This window comes from Artibeus jamaicensis, unplaced genomic scaffold, assembly GCF_021234435.1.
Source record: "Artibeus jamaicensis isolate MK-2021 breed Jamaican fruit bat unplaced genomic scaffold, CSHL_Jam_final contig_2259, whole genome shotgun sequence".
Lineage (NCBI taxonomy): Eukaryota > Metazoa > Chordata > Mammalia > Chiroptera > Phyllostomidae > Artibeus > Artibeus jamaicensis.
Window position 1 is genome coordinate 7331872 of NW_026521468.1, and position 14704 is coordinate 7346575.

Sequence of the window (14704 nt, forward strand, 5' to 3'; positions counted from 1 at the left end):
CAGTCCTGTCATTAGCAAATGAAGACAGTTGGACTGTTTTGGAATCCGGGGGACTTTCCTCTTTCTGGCCCCGTCGCACTGCCTGGCGCCCCCTGCAGGATGGCCGGGGAGTGAGCGGGGGAAGCAACCCTGCGACCTCCCGGTGGCGGTGGGCAACAGTTTCAGAGCAAAAGTGGGGGGTGGGATGAGGGGTGGCAGGAGCGGGCGTCCGCGCCGTGGCCCCACTTCGGGGGCTGCGGGTTTTTTCCACCGAGTTCCCTTCTTCGGGTCCGAGTTCCCATCATTCCCACTTCGGTAAAGTTGTTTGTTTCTCAATCACGACTGTGTGTTGGGTTTTATCACATCTTTTTTCTGTAGCTTTTGAGATTATGATATGGGTTTTCCTTTTTGGCTGGAAATATGGTGTTCACATTGGTTTTAGGGACTCGAAGCGAACAGTGTACAAGGGCCGCCCAGGAGGCGCCAGCCACACAATGTGAAAACCAGACACTTTCGTTGAAGAAGATACAAGAAACTCTGTACACAGGGTAAGGACGCCTCAGTCCCCTCCAAAGTAGACACCTCGGGACCTCACACAGTTCTCCCAGCGCCATCAGCTGCCCCGTCCTGTCTTCCTGAATCTCAACGACGGTCTGAAATCTCTTCCCTTTCAAAGGGGATTTTCATTTTGGAAAAAGCCAGAAGTCACAGGGCACTGAATCTGGGCTGTAGGGGGGCTGAGTCGCCTGGGTGATTTGATGTTCTACCAAAAAAACTCGGCACAAGAAGGGATGTGTGAGCGGGCGTGTTGTTGTGATGAAGCTGCCGGTCACCTGCTGCCCACAGCTGCGGCTGCTGAACCAGCCGAACAGTTTCCGCTGAGGACTGTTAAAGCTTAACACAAAATCTGATAGATGCATTGCTCTGCTCGCTCCTTCGTTTTGACTGGGACGGGCCACACAGCACACGTGCCCACTCAGCAGTGTCTACCGCCCCCCACTGACTAGTGCAGCGAAGTCGTCACTGTTCACACACGCGCATTCCAGCCCACCCTCCTCCGCTGCCAGGTTACACGGATGTCACGCACACCGTTCTCATTATACTAACAATGGTGGACTTTTTCCAGACAGACCTCGTGCTCTGGAACAAACCAGACTTTGCCGGGAGGCACTCTCACCTCTGTGTACTGCTGGACTTGGCGGGCTGAACAGCTGCCTGTGTTCATGAGGGTGCGGGGCCGCCTCTTTCCCTCGCCTGCTGTGGCACCAGGCCAGCGGTACCCCCGGGACCAAGTCGGGGAGTGTTCCCAATGCCCTGAATCGTGACGGGTCTGTGTTGTCTGGGCTTCGCTTCTTGCTTGCAGGTTTGGTGCGCTTCACCAGTAAAGCCACTGGGCTTGGGGTTTTCTTTGTGTGAAGGTATTTTAGTTTTGCTTTACTTAACTCTCTGAACAACTTTCTTAAGGGATAATTTACCTTCCAATTTACCAACTTAAAATGTGCCAGAGGACAAGATGAACACTTGGAAAGCAGTTAGCCTTTCGGTATTCTTTCTGCGTGCTGGCCCCGGGCAGGCAGGGGCAAGCCACTGCCCGTGTGAGCCTGTATCAGGGCTCAATTCCAGATCCCGGGGACTCCAAGTGTGGTCCCCCCTCCCGTCCCCGCCTCTGTGCCCCACTCCTGGAACCGCCTGGAACACCCTGTCCTCCTGCTCAGCCCAGGGACACCATCCAGGCCTTTGTACTTTCCCTCCCTGCAGCTCTGGGCGTCACCGGTCCCCTCCCTGGCTGTCCTGCTCAGGTCGCCAGCAGGCTCTAAACCCAGGCCACCTCGGGGGGCTTCAGGGAAGGGGCTGTTGGCTGCTTCCCGTCTGGGGAGCATGCACCCCGCCCCCCCCCCAGCTCAGACCCCCGGCCTCTCCCTCTCCTAGGCTCCCAGGGCCCTGCTTCTGTTCTGTGACTTGTTTCCCGAGTCCGCTGGCTCTACAGCTCACTTCCACTTCCCCGTAACTGTCTAAATACAGCTTCTCTTATAACTTGAAAAAAAAAAGGAAGGAACTACTCACAAAGTGAGGGGCCTGCAGCCATGACCGCCAGGCAGAGAGGGCCCAGGGCCGGACACTGCCTTGGGGACGGGGGTCGGCTCCTGGCTCACCCGCTCCCTCCTGCCTCCCAGAGGCTGTGGCAAGGTTCACTCGGGCCAGCCTCTGGGGACACCGAGCAGGGCAGGGACAGAGGAGTGGGCAGGGTCTCCACATCCTGATGGCCATTTCTGCTCCAGCTCAGGCCCCTGCGGAAGTGTCCCTTCCCTGCAGGGTCCCCTCGGCTCCATATTGGGACTTCCTAGGACTCTGCGTGCCCTCTGAGCACGGTGGCTCCCACTGGCTCAGTAGACCTCCCGGGCCCTCTCCCGGGGCTCCAGCTGCCCCCCTGGTCTCCCAGGGACACGGGGCGATGACCCAGCCCCTCCGGTGTGTGGACGCCGCGTCCCCCACGGCTCTGCTGCTGCCTCCCTTCCACGTAAGAGGGGATCGAGGTTGAGAAGTCAGGTCACCTGGCTGAGTCCCGCAGCTGGCAAGGGCCCGAGCCAGGACAGGGGCCAGGAGTGGCGTCAGGGCCCACACTCTTACCCATGGTGGCCCGAAGAACAACTCCATGAAAAGCTGGACTCGGTGACTCGGTTTCCAGGAAGGCTCCCCTGGTCTGCACCGGCGGCTGCCCCAGGGACTCTGCGGCACACGGCACCGAGCCGGCCCGACGCCTTTCAGCAAGGGGTCTCCTGTCCCTTGGCCCCACAGAGCCCGGGTGGGAAGCCAACACAGACCAGGGGACAGACAGAACTCGCAGCCCCACATTTACTGTTCACGGGACAGCGGCTCCTGCCAGGCATCATGGTCACGGTGGTGAATGTGGTGGGGGGGAGGCAGCCTGGCCTGAGTCGACATTAGTGCCTCAGAAAGGTCTCAGCTTGGTGACTGTCCCCAGTCCTCCAACCCTCCCTATTTTGCCTCTGCACTTTAGATGCAGCACTAACAGCACCGCCATCGATCCAGGGGGTGGGCCGGGCAGCCTGCTGGGCGTCGCCAGAAAGACACTTTTGGGCGGCCCCGTTCGGACGCACCACCGTCAGCAGCCTGTGCTTTGCTCTCTCGCTGTCCGCTTGGCAGCGGGAAACACGGAGGCCCAGCTGTGTGAGGGGGGCCACCCGGGTTCCCTCCCAGAAGCTGTGTTCAAGGTCCAAAGCGGAGACATCTGCTCCGCAGGCCCCTCGAGGGCTGGGACGGTGCCCTGCACTCTCGGGGGGGGGGGGGGGGGTGGCAGCTTCCGGGCGGGAGGCCCTCCTCGGCCTGGGTCCTGGCCGACCTCTGTCCCAGGCCGTCTGGAGCGACCACAGGAACCGAAACAAGCCAGAGTCTGCGGGGAGTTTCCTGGGCGCAGAGGCCCCAAAACTCCCAGCAGGAAGAGAAGTAAAGGGCAAGGGCAGAGCACAGGGCCTGGCCGGCCTCCTCCCCGCCGCTGGGCCGAGGCACCCAGGCCCCAGGCTCTCACTCGAGTCAGGCAAGGTTTTATCATCACACCCGCCGGCCGAGGGCTCACAGGTGCCGAAACACCTGCTTTATGGCTGCAGCTGTCTAATCCCACTTCCCTCGTGCACAAACAGATTTTCGAACCTCGGACCTGGCTCTGTGTGATGAGATTTGGTGGTTCCCTTCTATTTGCAAGGAAATTGCTTTAATTAAAATAAGTTAATAATTAAAACTTCAAAGAGCTACGGAGCCACAGAATTTTCCTGCAGGGAGAAAATGGAACCAGCCTCATGAAATCAAGATTGTTTGCTGAGGCGTGGGGGCAAATGGGTGGGCTAGAGACCCCGCGACATCCTGGGGGCAGGGTGAGTCCCCAGAGACCCGCCCTTGCTCACGGCCCTGCAACGCCCCAAAGTGTCAACAGGTCCTTTCCAAGCTGGAGGGGTGGCTTCAGTGCCCGAGGTTCGTGGGGAACGAGGACACGGGGGTGACCCAGAGTCTGGGGGGGGTGTACTTCGAAGTCACTGCGGTGTTCCCAGAGGGGCGCAGTGCTCCGCACGCAGTGGGGGCTCGAAACCGTTTACTGAACAAGAACAAAGGCGAGAAAAAGGAGGGAGGTCAGATGGGAAGGAGGGCGGGGCCCACACCACGGTGCTCGCAGTGACCAGCCCCGGCCGCCAGGTGGCAGCACGAAGGGCCGTGCGACTGCAGGGGACCCCGGCTCTGGCAAGCCCCAACTCGGCTGCGCACGCTGCCCGCTGGGGAGGCCCCTGAACCAGATACACGGCTCGGAGTTCCGGAGAGAAAAAGAGCAAACACAGGCCAGAAAAGGGCAGCCCTCTGCGTTTTATAAAACCTGAGTCCTCGTGTCCAGTAGCTTCCACCGTCCACCCTTGGCCCTGTCTGATGTCTTAATTTTTTAATTTAAATAAATTCTATTCCTTCGAACTTCACACCGCCGACCTTGGTCTCCGGCAGAAGGATGCGCCCGTCGAGCGTAAAGGCCATGATGTAGGTGGCGACATTGCCACTGTCCTCCTCGGACTTGAGGGCCACGATGACCTGGTCGTCGGTGTTGGGGACGAACTTGAAGGAGGAGAAGCCGTGCGTGGGCACGACCTCGCCGACGCGGCGGACGGAGACGTCCCCGAAGTCCGGGCTGGCGCTCAGCAGCAGGTTGGTGCCCCTGCGCTCGTCGTCCCGCTCGCTGTAGCGCTCCTGGCTGGCGCGGCGCGGCAGGAAGAACCAGCGCTGCAGCGTGTCGCTCCAGCAGGCGGACTCGTGGATGAGGTAGCCTGGGGGCACGCGGCGGGCCGTCAGGGCGGGGCCCTGGGCCGCAGGGCGGTGGCGGGTGGGGACCAGCCCCTGTGGGCACTGTTGGCCGTCACCGCCCAGCTTTCCTGTGGGTCCCCCTTTGCACTATTCCTGCCCAGAGAGTCAGGGATGGACAGGGCCCGTGGAGGCTCTCCTGCCCCTGGAGCTGCTGAGAAGCCACCGCCATGAGGTCTGTCTGCCCTCCCTGTTGCCCTGGCACTGGTCATGCAGAGTGCCGGGGGGGGGGGTGGGGTGGCGGTAAGGGGACCAGAGGGACCAGCCACTGGCTGGGCAGGAAGAGCCAGCCTCAGAGGCAGAGAGGCAGGGCCTCCACTCTCCCACTGGAAAAGGAGGGGCCTGCGGGGGGGTCCTCGGTTTTGGCCCCCCAAGCCCAGGACAGGCCAGACTGTCCTGAGCATCATGACTCCGTATTGCAAACCATGACTCTTGGGAGGCAATGGGAAGACCTGCAGCTCTGTCCCCCTCGTCCCAGCCCTGAAGGACAGCCGTGACTGCGCTGTCCAAGGCGGACGGCAGGGCCGTAAGTGGGGGCAGGTCGAGTGGGAACCAGGCTGCCGATGCCCCTGGGCCCGCAGCTCTCACCTGGTGGGTGGATCCCAGCGGCGGCACGCAGGGCGTTGTAGCTGGACACCCAGTTCTCGTGGTCCACGCTGCCCCGGAAGCCCACCACCTTCACCCACTCCGGGTTCTCGTTCACCACCTCCCCTGTGGTGGTGGTCCACTCCTTGCCCAGGCCGCCCACGTAGAGATGCTCGTCCTTTACCGCCAGCCACTCAGCTTTGAAGCCTGCAGACAGGAGGTTGAGAGCAGAGGCCTGAGCACGTTGCCAGCCCTCTGCCGGGCCTAGCACCCTGGGTGGCAGGGGCCACCGTGCTGGACTTCACTCGAGGCAGTGACCAGAAAGCAGACAGGCCAGGCCAGCCTGAGCTCCGCCCCCAGAGGGCCAGCAGCCAGCCCCCCCTTCAGAGCAGACCCCAGGACGACTCACATGGGGCAGCTGGCACCTGCCTCCTACCTGTGTTGCCCCACTTCCTCTCTCCCTGATCTCCGGGGGCAGTCACGCTGGCCTCTGGCCACTCGGCCCAGAACAGCTCTGCTGGGACATCCAGGTGAACCAACATGAACTGTCCCTGCCACCAGCGCCCTCGGCTCTGGGAGGCCCAGCCTGCCTCTCGTCAGTGCCCTCTGGCCCTGACAGTCCTGTCCCTCAAGGTGCCCCCTTCCACCTCGGACAGCGCAGTGGAGTGGAGCTTCCTGGGAGGTTCCAGCCCACAGTGGGAGTGCGGGACCACGGAGGGGTCGGTCAGCCCTGCCGCAGTGCCATCATCAGGCTGCCTGCTGTCAGAGGCCCTGGTCCCCCGGACTCCTTCCCAGTTGGCTCCTGCCCACTGATGGCAGTGACCCTTTCTTGCAAACAGCAGAGCCGCGGGCCCGGCGTCCACCCGCGTGGGGCCCTGGCTCACACGGACCCCCCCTGCTGGGCCCCCGGAAAGGAGGGCGGGGCGGGGGACGTGAGCCTCCTCCGCAGACACAGTCCACAGAGGCGGCAGTGCAACCCCAAGCCCCAAGGGAAGGCCCCCAAGGGTGCGACCCCAATGTGCTCTTAAGACACCTTCTAGGACAGGAAGAGGGACTGTCCCCCCACCTCACACCATTATGAGAGGAGCCCAGGGCAGCAGGCAGCCGCCCTGAGACCTGCGGGGTGAGCGCCCTGTCCTGCCAGGGGTGGGCTCACATGCCGGGAAACTGCTGTGGTCTGGGCTCTGCCAGGCTGTCTCCCAGGCTGGGGGGCCGTGGGCAGGGGTGGGGGCACACGCTCCGGAACCATCCCTCCTTCCAGAAGTGTGAAGGCTCCTCTCCGAGCACGTGCAGCCTAGCCAGTGACAGCCGCCCCCACCGGAGCCTGGCTCTGCCCCTCCGCCAGGCCCAGGACCCGGCGCCGCCCGCTCACCTTTGCCCGTGGTCCCGTCGCCATCCGGCAGGATGACCCAGGGCACCACCTTGGTGCCCTCGATCTGGTAGACGACCCCCGTCCGGTCGTCCACAGAGTAGAGCTTCCCGTTGAAGACGATCAGGTCAGACAGCTCCATGCCCCGCCCCTTTTCCGCCAGGTGGGACTCCAGGACCCTGTGGCCTTTGTCCCACTCCACGGTCACCTTGTCCCCACTGTCGGACAGGGTCAGGTAGCCCTTTTTTAGGTAACTGAACCAGGTGTTTTCCTCTTTGGCCTTCGACTCCGTGTCCAGGTCGGCGATGAGCGCGATGCGGTACCGGGTCCCGCCCGGCGCCCTCTGCGGGGCGGACAGGGGGTAGGTGTCATTGTACCGCTCGGGGGGCGTCTGGCGGATCCGCAGGTGGGGGGCACTGGGGGCTGGCAGCCGGCCTGGGGCTGGGCGGTGGGCATAGAGCAGCCAGAGGAGGGCGGCGCCCACGAAGGACGGCAGGATCACCTTCCAGCGGGGGCGGAAGCGGGTGTCCGCAGCCTTGGTCATGGACGCCAGCACGGGAAGGCCCCCCACTCCTACCCAGAGGGTGTGCATAGACTCACTCCATTCCGGGGGTGGGGGGGCCGGCAGGCGTGCGAAGGAAGAGCCAGCGGGACCTGCGCACCAGGGAGGGGAGAGAGGTCACGCCTGGGAGACACGGTGCCTTCCTGTCACTGGAAGGGGCCGGTCGGAAGGCCGCCTGCCCAGCGTCAGTGGCGCTGCCACAACATGGTGGCCACAGTTCCCTCCTTGGCCTGTGTCCTGACCCCAGCGATGTCCCTGTCCCCTCTCTCTCAACGATATGAGACGCCATCCAGAGTGGGACGATGGTGTCCCTGCCCAGCTGCAGGGACAGGAGCCCCGCAGACGCGCTCTGCCATCTCAGGGGAGGGGCGGGCCAGCGTGTCCATCAAACGCCACCCCAGCTGGGAAGTCCTCCCTGCAGCTCTGCTCCCGACGCACCCTCCACCCCACCCCCCCGAAGCTCTCGCACAGACATCCGCGGGCTGGTCTGCGTCCGGCCCCCACGACGGTGCGCAGGGGCACCTGCTCTGCCCCCTCCCGAGTCAGGCTTCTGCGCTCTCCAAGTGTGAACTCCAAACGGGTCCGAGCCAAACAGGTGTCGTCCTGTTTGGGGCAAAACCTGTGCTCTGGCACCTTCCTGCGAATGCCAGGAACTGCGGGGCCGGAGTGCAAACAGCCCGGGCCACCTGGTGCCCGCTGCGTCAGCGCACTGGCTCCCAGGACAGGGCTCCCCTGGCTCAGCCCCTGCCAGTCCCCGGTGCAGCGCCACCGCTGGACGGCAGCCCCCAGGAACGACAGCTCCCACCACCTGTCCTCAGCACAGACCCTGGCGCGGCCATGGCAGCTTCAGGCCAGCGTCTCGCTCCGAGGCAGCTACTGTGCCGGGAGTGGACTTGGGAGGTCACCGCCCGTGGCGGCTCTGGCTCTGTCCTTCAGCCTGAGAAACTGCCCAAGCTGGGCACAGCTGCTTCCTCCCCAGGACAACCCAGGCCGACATCAGGGGCAGAGGCTCCCCACGGCCCGTGGCACCTGGGCAGGGGCAGGGCCAGGGCACTCGGAGGCTCCGTGCCCCCCGGGGCCTCGTGTGTGGGCCCCGGGCTGGGTCTGAGAGCGGGAACCACAGCAAGCCCGCTGGGAAGCCAGCCCCGCCCCCTGCTTCTGGGCAGACTTCGGTTTTGGCCACAGGCTTGGGTGTGGGAAAGTGCCTCTGAGGCATGTGGGACCTGCTGCCCGCAGGGCGCCCCTCCCCCAGGAAGGGCTCCCGTGTGGCCATAGAGCTGGTGGCTGTGGCCTTCTCGCTGGCAGATGGAGTCCTGGCCCTGCCAGCTTCCTGGCGTCTAGCTCGGCCCCAGTCCCCATGAGGTCTGCCCCCTCAGCTCCGTTCACGGCTCTGCCTGGCCTTCTAAGGCACGCCCTAGATGTACAATGTCAACCCAAGTCTTTCTGCCCCCCGCAAACCCACCTGCCCCCCCAATCTCCCCTCGGGAGTCACCGCCTCCCAAGCTCAGGAGGCCCGGCCTTGCCCTCCTTCCCCAGCCCGACTCCATCCCAGGCCCTGTGGCTCTTCCCGCTGGTCCCCGCACGCTCCCACGGCCCCTTCTCACCAAGGGCCGGGGGGACGGAGGGCCTCCCTTAGCCGGTGCTGCCCCGCACTCACCCCCGCAGCCACCACCCTGCTAGGCAAGTGCCACGTCCACTGCCGCGTCCACTGTTGGATCCCTCTCTCCGTGACAAGGTCCTGAGAGGGGGTGTAAGACTTCAAGGAAGCAGTTTCCAACCTGGTGGATGTGGCATGGAAGGCCTTGCAATACCTATTGTGATTGTGCTTGCTTTGGGGATCATGACCCTTTTTGCTTTAATCATTATGCATACCCTTGCAGTGATTCAGATAGTGCGCCTAGACCTTTCCCGGCTCAATGAACAGAATAATAATATACTAGAACGTCAGGGAATATAGGTACAAAGAAACAACCAGAACAATCTGAGAATTCAAGCTTAATCAATAACAGATCATTGGAAAAACACCCGAGATAGAATACTCTAGGAAATCAGGAGATGATCTCACTGCTTTCTTAGAGGGAATCAAAGTACAAAACATATCTATAAAAGAACTCCTAGAGAAACTTAAAAGAAGTACCCTTGAAAGCCCACTGCAACATAGGAATAGCCCCTCCTTTACCTTGAATAAGAATATATATCAACTGGACAGGCAAAGAAATAACAGAAGCTAGTTAGTTATTACAAACTAAACAGTTAGTAAGGAGTCAGAATTTATAGTACACAGAAAAACATTTTAAGCAAAAAAAAGGTAGAGAGCTAAGTTAGACATCACAAGGGCCTTATAATAAATTTCCTATTTTCTCTACTCAATCTAGCGTATCCTTTTGCCCTATGCCAAATTCTGAGAAACTTTAACATACAATAGGATACTTCTAATTGTCTGATTAATGGCTCTCCTAGTTAAAATAATCTTTAACTAAATCTATGGGAACTTTCGTACTTTTACTGATTACCTTTGTATTAATTTTTTCTGCTTAAATGATCACGTTATACTGCAAATGTTAATCACTACCTAAAATGAAAATATAAAAATCTGCTTGTACTTGCAATAAACGGAACAGAGCTTCACTGTCCTTTGAGGCGTGTTGTCGTCTGTTGCCCAGTGCCGACGCCTACCCTCACCTGTGGGACCCCTTGACCCGCTGCGGCCGGACCGCGGCAGGCAAGTCCATGGGACTGAGTCACTGAGACCTCACCACTCTCCAGCAAGCAGCCCCTGTCCGCCCCCCTCCCTGCAGGGCTGGCTCTCCCACCCTCACAGTTGCCTCACCCTCCCTCTTGGGGTTTTTAAAAATGTCAGCGCCTCAGAAAGACCCCTGTAGTGCAGGTGTGTCCCTGCCCCTCACCCCGCTCCACTGGGACTCCCACCCCACGCAGCTCTCGGGCAGGGCTGCCTGTTGCCGGGCGGCAGGGGGCACTCAGGACCCCGCCCACCGAAGGGCGGAAGCCCACACCTGCTCCCCCTCCGCCCAAATGCCTGTCCCCGTGCCCCGCCTTCACCCCACAGACACGCACGCCCGAGGCCCAGCTGTCACCACTGTGACGGCTCACCCTGGCTGCCCGGCCACTCCCTCTACCCCCGTCCCCACCGTCCCCAGAGGCCCTGCCACCTCTCTGCCTGCTTGGTCCCAGCAGGCCAGGGACTGCTGTGGACGGACTGAGACTCAGGGCCGTGTGACCACAGCCTGGCGCCCGTCCCCACCCCACCACCCTGGAGCAGCACCCCTCCGAGGGGGCAGACAACGGGCCTGCACCCGGGACCCTCAGGGGGACCCCCCACGGGGACCCCGCCAGTGGCAAGGACAGGACCAGGGCGGCGATGCTCTGCGGCGCCCCACCCCTCCCTGGTGCATTGGGCTTCCCCGCCCAGCCTGTATGTAGGGCTGTGCCTCCCCAACCACGAGCTGCCTCCTGTGGCGCTGGCCCTGGCCCTGAAGGCGTCAGGTGCGGGACCCTTACAGGGCAGCGGGGCGTTGCCGAGGCGACAAGTTAAGGCTCTCAAGATGGGGAGGCTGCCCTGTGGCCCTGCCCGCAGTCACATCGAGAGGCTAAGGGGTGTTCGATGACAGAGCAGAGGCAGGTGACCACGGAGACAGAGATCGGGGGATGCACCACCACCCAGAAGCTGGAAGCGGCAGGGACGGGCTGTCCCCCAGAGCCTTTGGAGGGAGCACAGCCCTGCTGACACCGTCAGTCCAGCCAGGTGGGGAGGACAGTCCCGGGCTCCGGGCCTCCTGAGGGACGACAGTGAAGGCCCCCTTCTCGGCCGCCCAGTCTGTGGCGCCTCGTCCGGCAGCCCTGGAGACAAACACACCTCCCGAGCCCTGTCCTGGTGCCGCCTCTGTCGGGGACGTGGCTCTGTGACCGCAGCAGACGCTCCGCATGGACTCTGAGCTCCTGGGGGGCAGGGCCCTGCGGGGTCCGGGGCGGGACACTGGGCGGTCCCCTTCTGTTTGCTAAAGAAAAGAAGGGCGGCTTGGGGACAGTAAGGCTGCCCGGGCCTCCAGGAAACCCCTTAACTCGGCCTCCTGAACACCTCCCCCAGGCTGTGCCCACAGGACTGACTCCGGCTTTGCGGAAAAGGGCATTTCCAATCAGATACCCACCACCCCACGGCAGCTCCACACCCACGACAGCTGGCACGCTGCCCGCAGGAGGCCTGGGGCAGGGCGAGAGCTTGTGCTTTTACTTAAAAAACAAACACGCAAGAACAAAAACTGCCAGCCACACACCCCAACGGAGCGGGGCGCCGGCAGGATGGACGGAGCCGGCCTCAGCAGTGGCCCGCCCTCCCCCCTACTCCTCAGGTCCTGCACGAGCTTTGCTGTCCTGACTGTCCGCAGGAAAGTGAGGCCAAGGTGCCCAGTCCCGTAAAGTGTCCTGGCCTCGCAGGCAGCCAGGCTCAGCTGCACAGGTGAGTTCTCTCCCTGCCAGAAACCCCAGGGCCCAGTGCCCCCGCCGCTTCCTGCTCCAGCAGCCACACTGCAGGGCCACCTCCCTGGGAAGAGAGACCACAGGAGACGGGAGGGACATGCCCCCCCAAGGCTGGAGTCCTAATCCCCCTCCCACTCTTTAGGGTGGTCTGTCTCCAGCATGGCGGCTGACACCCATGTGTTCCTGGCTCCTGTCAAACCAGCGCTTCCTCATGGAGCTGCCAGGTGCGCAGGCTGTCTGTCACCTCCCAGGAGGTCCCCAGACCTGGGGTGGGGGGCCGGGGCAGCCCCCCCACCTTCAGTTACCAGTGAAGACAGCCGCAGACATTCCTACCTTCCTGGGCCATCCTCGGGCCTGCCACCAGACTCTACCCAAGGCTCAGACGAAAGGGGACGGCACTCCCAACCATGTACAGCAAGAGGGCGGCCTTCTCAGGCGTCCTTCAGGAGCAGTCCGCACTGGTGGCAGGACAAACAGGCTTATGGGGCCCCTCCCTTCCAGGATCCGGGAGGGCGGGAAGGGAGGGCACAGATCGAAGATGGGAGGAAAGGAGCGTCCACCCCACGTTCCCTGCCTCCTCTGCCTCCGGGTCAGGCAGCCCTCCCCTCGCAGGCTCCCTTCCCCGCTGTGCACAGCGCTTGCTGCTCCTTAAGAAGGCAGGTGTCCGGCTGTGGTCCAGGCCGGGCTGGCCACCAAGGTTCGCTCCCTGATCAGAGAGGAGAGAGCCCTACCCCTTGGCCTCCACGACTCCCGGGAGGCCCAGGCCGCTGCCCGAGCTGCAGGAATGCTCTCCAGGTCCCGCCGAACCCTTCCACAATAGTCCTCACAACAGGGCAACGCCTTGTCTTCACACCGCCCGTCTTGGGGCCCTGTGCCCCCCCACCTCGCCCCAGATCTGAGATAGTTTGGTTTTGAAAGAGAAAACACTCGTTCACAGTCGACCCCTTATGGTTGCCACGACAATCACCACACTGCTGGCCAGGGACTCTGAGGGAGGGGCCAAGTGCATTTATGGGAACCTGTGTGCCCACCCCAAAGGCCACCTCCAGCGAGTGGGGGACAGACACAGTGCCAGAGTAAGAGTCCCCACCGAACCCAGGTATCCTCATTCCTCAGGGCTCGGAGCCCTGGTGGAGTAGGCACACAGTGGGGCCGGCTGTCAACGCCCTCCAGGATCAGCAGCTTAAACCAACATGCTGACTGAGCTGCTATGAAACAGGGCGTGAACTACCGCACACTTGGGGTGCGGCTTTAGGGGGAAGAAAGGAGACTTGTAGTGCACGGGAGACATCAAATGATCGCACCTCTGGTGGGGGTCATGTGGGGACAGGCGGTGGCACCTGCACACCCGGAATGTGACTCCCTGCACCACCCTGTGATGGACAGAACATTGCGGTGGGGTCCGGTGGGTGTGGACAAGGGCAGAGTGAGGAGAGGAGGCCCTGTCCGCAGGCCCCGTGGGGACTCTGACAGTGCCTGGACCAGCCACGCTTCACCTCGTGCTCCCCCAGGGGATGCACTAGGCTGCCAGGGACAGGACATCTCTAGGAAGTCCAAAGGGAGCAGGCTGGCCGGCTAACGTGCCCGTCGGCAGGCAGGCAGGGCCTGAATAGAAGGCTCATTGAGGCCAGGAGGGCGGGACCCCCGGAGGCCACCGGCTGCTCTGGAAGAAGCCCCACCTTGTCCACAGGCTCCGCCTGGACTTTTCCTTCTACTGAGAGGCCCGTGGGTGGGGCCAGGGGCTGGCAGAGGGTCTGCAGCGCGGCCTGGGAAGACCTCCAAAGGGACTGGAAGGAGAGGCTGCAGCGCCGCTCCCTTCACACGCCCCCTGCTGTGTGGCTCCGCTCCAGTCAGGTGCTGGCCCTAACCCTGAAGAGCCGGCAAGACCCATTGCACGCCAGCGGGCGTGCTCCCAAACGCAGGCTTTGCTGAGAACATAGAAAACCGCCAAGCACACACTGCAACGGGGCAGGAACAAGGAAGGGCGCTGGTGTGTAAAGGGACACTGCTCTCCTGGGGGGCCCTAGGGTGCTTGGGAGAAAGGCAAGTGAGTGCAGGTGCGAGGGGCCCACCAAGCCTGGGGACACAGAGGACGAAGAAAGGCTCCAAAGAGCAGGGTAAGAAAGGAGGTGCTGGTCCCCAGGGATGAAAGGATCCCAACCAGGCAGAGAGGGAGAGTACTTCGGGTGCGAAAGGAAGAAAAGTGGGTTGTGCTGAGGGAAAGGAGAGGAAGGCTGGGCTGCTGCAGATATGCAAAGTGTCCATCGGATAGGGGAGGGCACGCTAAGGGGGCAGGAGGTGCCCCCCACCCCGCGCAGGTCGGAGGAGGGGGTACTGAAATCAGAGGGGGCGGCAGAGGGCTGTCCCCAGGGTTAGGTGTCCCGCACAAGTCCATCAGGGTCAGAGGGCACGGGACTCCTCAAGTCAGAGGGGGGTGGTGTCCGCCACTAGTAAGAAAAAGGGGACAGGTCTTCAGAGCCAGAGGCGAGCTGGCCCACCGCAGTCACAGGGAGAGCCGATCTGCGGACTTGGGGACCTATCGGTCACATGGTGGGGGGCGGGAGCTGGGCGAGGGACGCGGCAAGGTCGGAAGGCGGCAGCAGACGGGCGCAGTCACTCACCCGGTGCGGGCTGGCTCCGGGGCCCCCAGACAGCGCGGGTCTCGCTGCGGGCAGGGCCGTGTCCGAGCGGGTGCCGACTTCCGCCCGGCACGCTCGCCACGCCTCCGGGCAACACGCTCCCGGCAGCCTCTGCTCTGCGGCTGCGCACCGGAGGCTAGAGGGCCTGCTGGGAGTTGTAGTTTTTGTTGTTCATCCAGCAGGTCTGGGGCAGGCGGGAAGGACTCCAGCGTTGCCCACCCG

At 62.6% G+C, this 14704-nt stretch overlaps 1 protein-coding gene across 1 annotated transcript; it reads right to left on the minus strand.

Annotated features, from left to right (window-relative positions):
- Nucleotides 1-4330: 4330 nt before the first annotated feature.
- Nucleotides 4331-14567, minus strand: CANT1 (calcium activated nucleotidase 1). The gene is made up of 5 exons (XM_053660424.1): nucleotides 14465-14567; nucleotides 12177-12301; nucleotides 6791-7441; nucleotides 5422-5625; nucleotides 4331-4799 (listed from the first exon to the last, which is right to left on the minus strand). Exons 2-5 carry the CDS (start codon nucleotides 12187-12189, stop codon nucleotides 4429-4431), a joined length of 1239 nt encoding a protein of 412 aa, XP_053516399.1. The 5' UTR covers nucleotides 12190-12301; nucleotides 14465-14567; the 3' UTR covers nucleotides 4331-4428.
- Nucleotides 14568-14704: the final 137 nt, after the last annotated feature.

Excerpts from the sequence above, each read along its gene's own strand:
- CANT1 (XM_053660424.1), bottom strand. Across the intron at positions 5,626-6,790 it reads CGACGGGACCACGGGCAAAG|GCTTCAAAGCTGAGTGGCTG; the intron begins GTGAGCGGGCGG and ends TCCTGTCTGCAG. Across the intron at positions 4,800-5,421 it reads CGCTGGGATCCACCCACCAG|GCTACCTCATCCACGAGTCC; the intron begins GTGAGAGCTGCG and ends GCGTGCCCCCAG.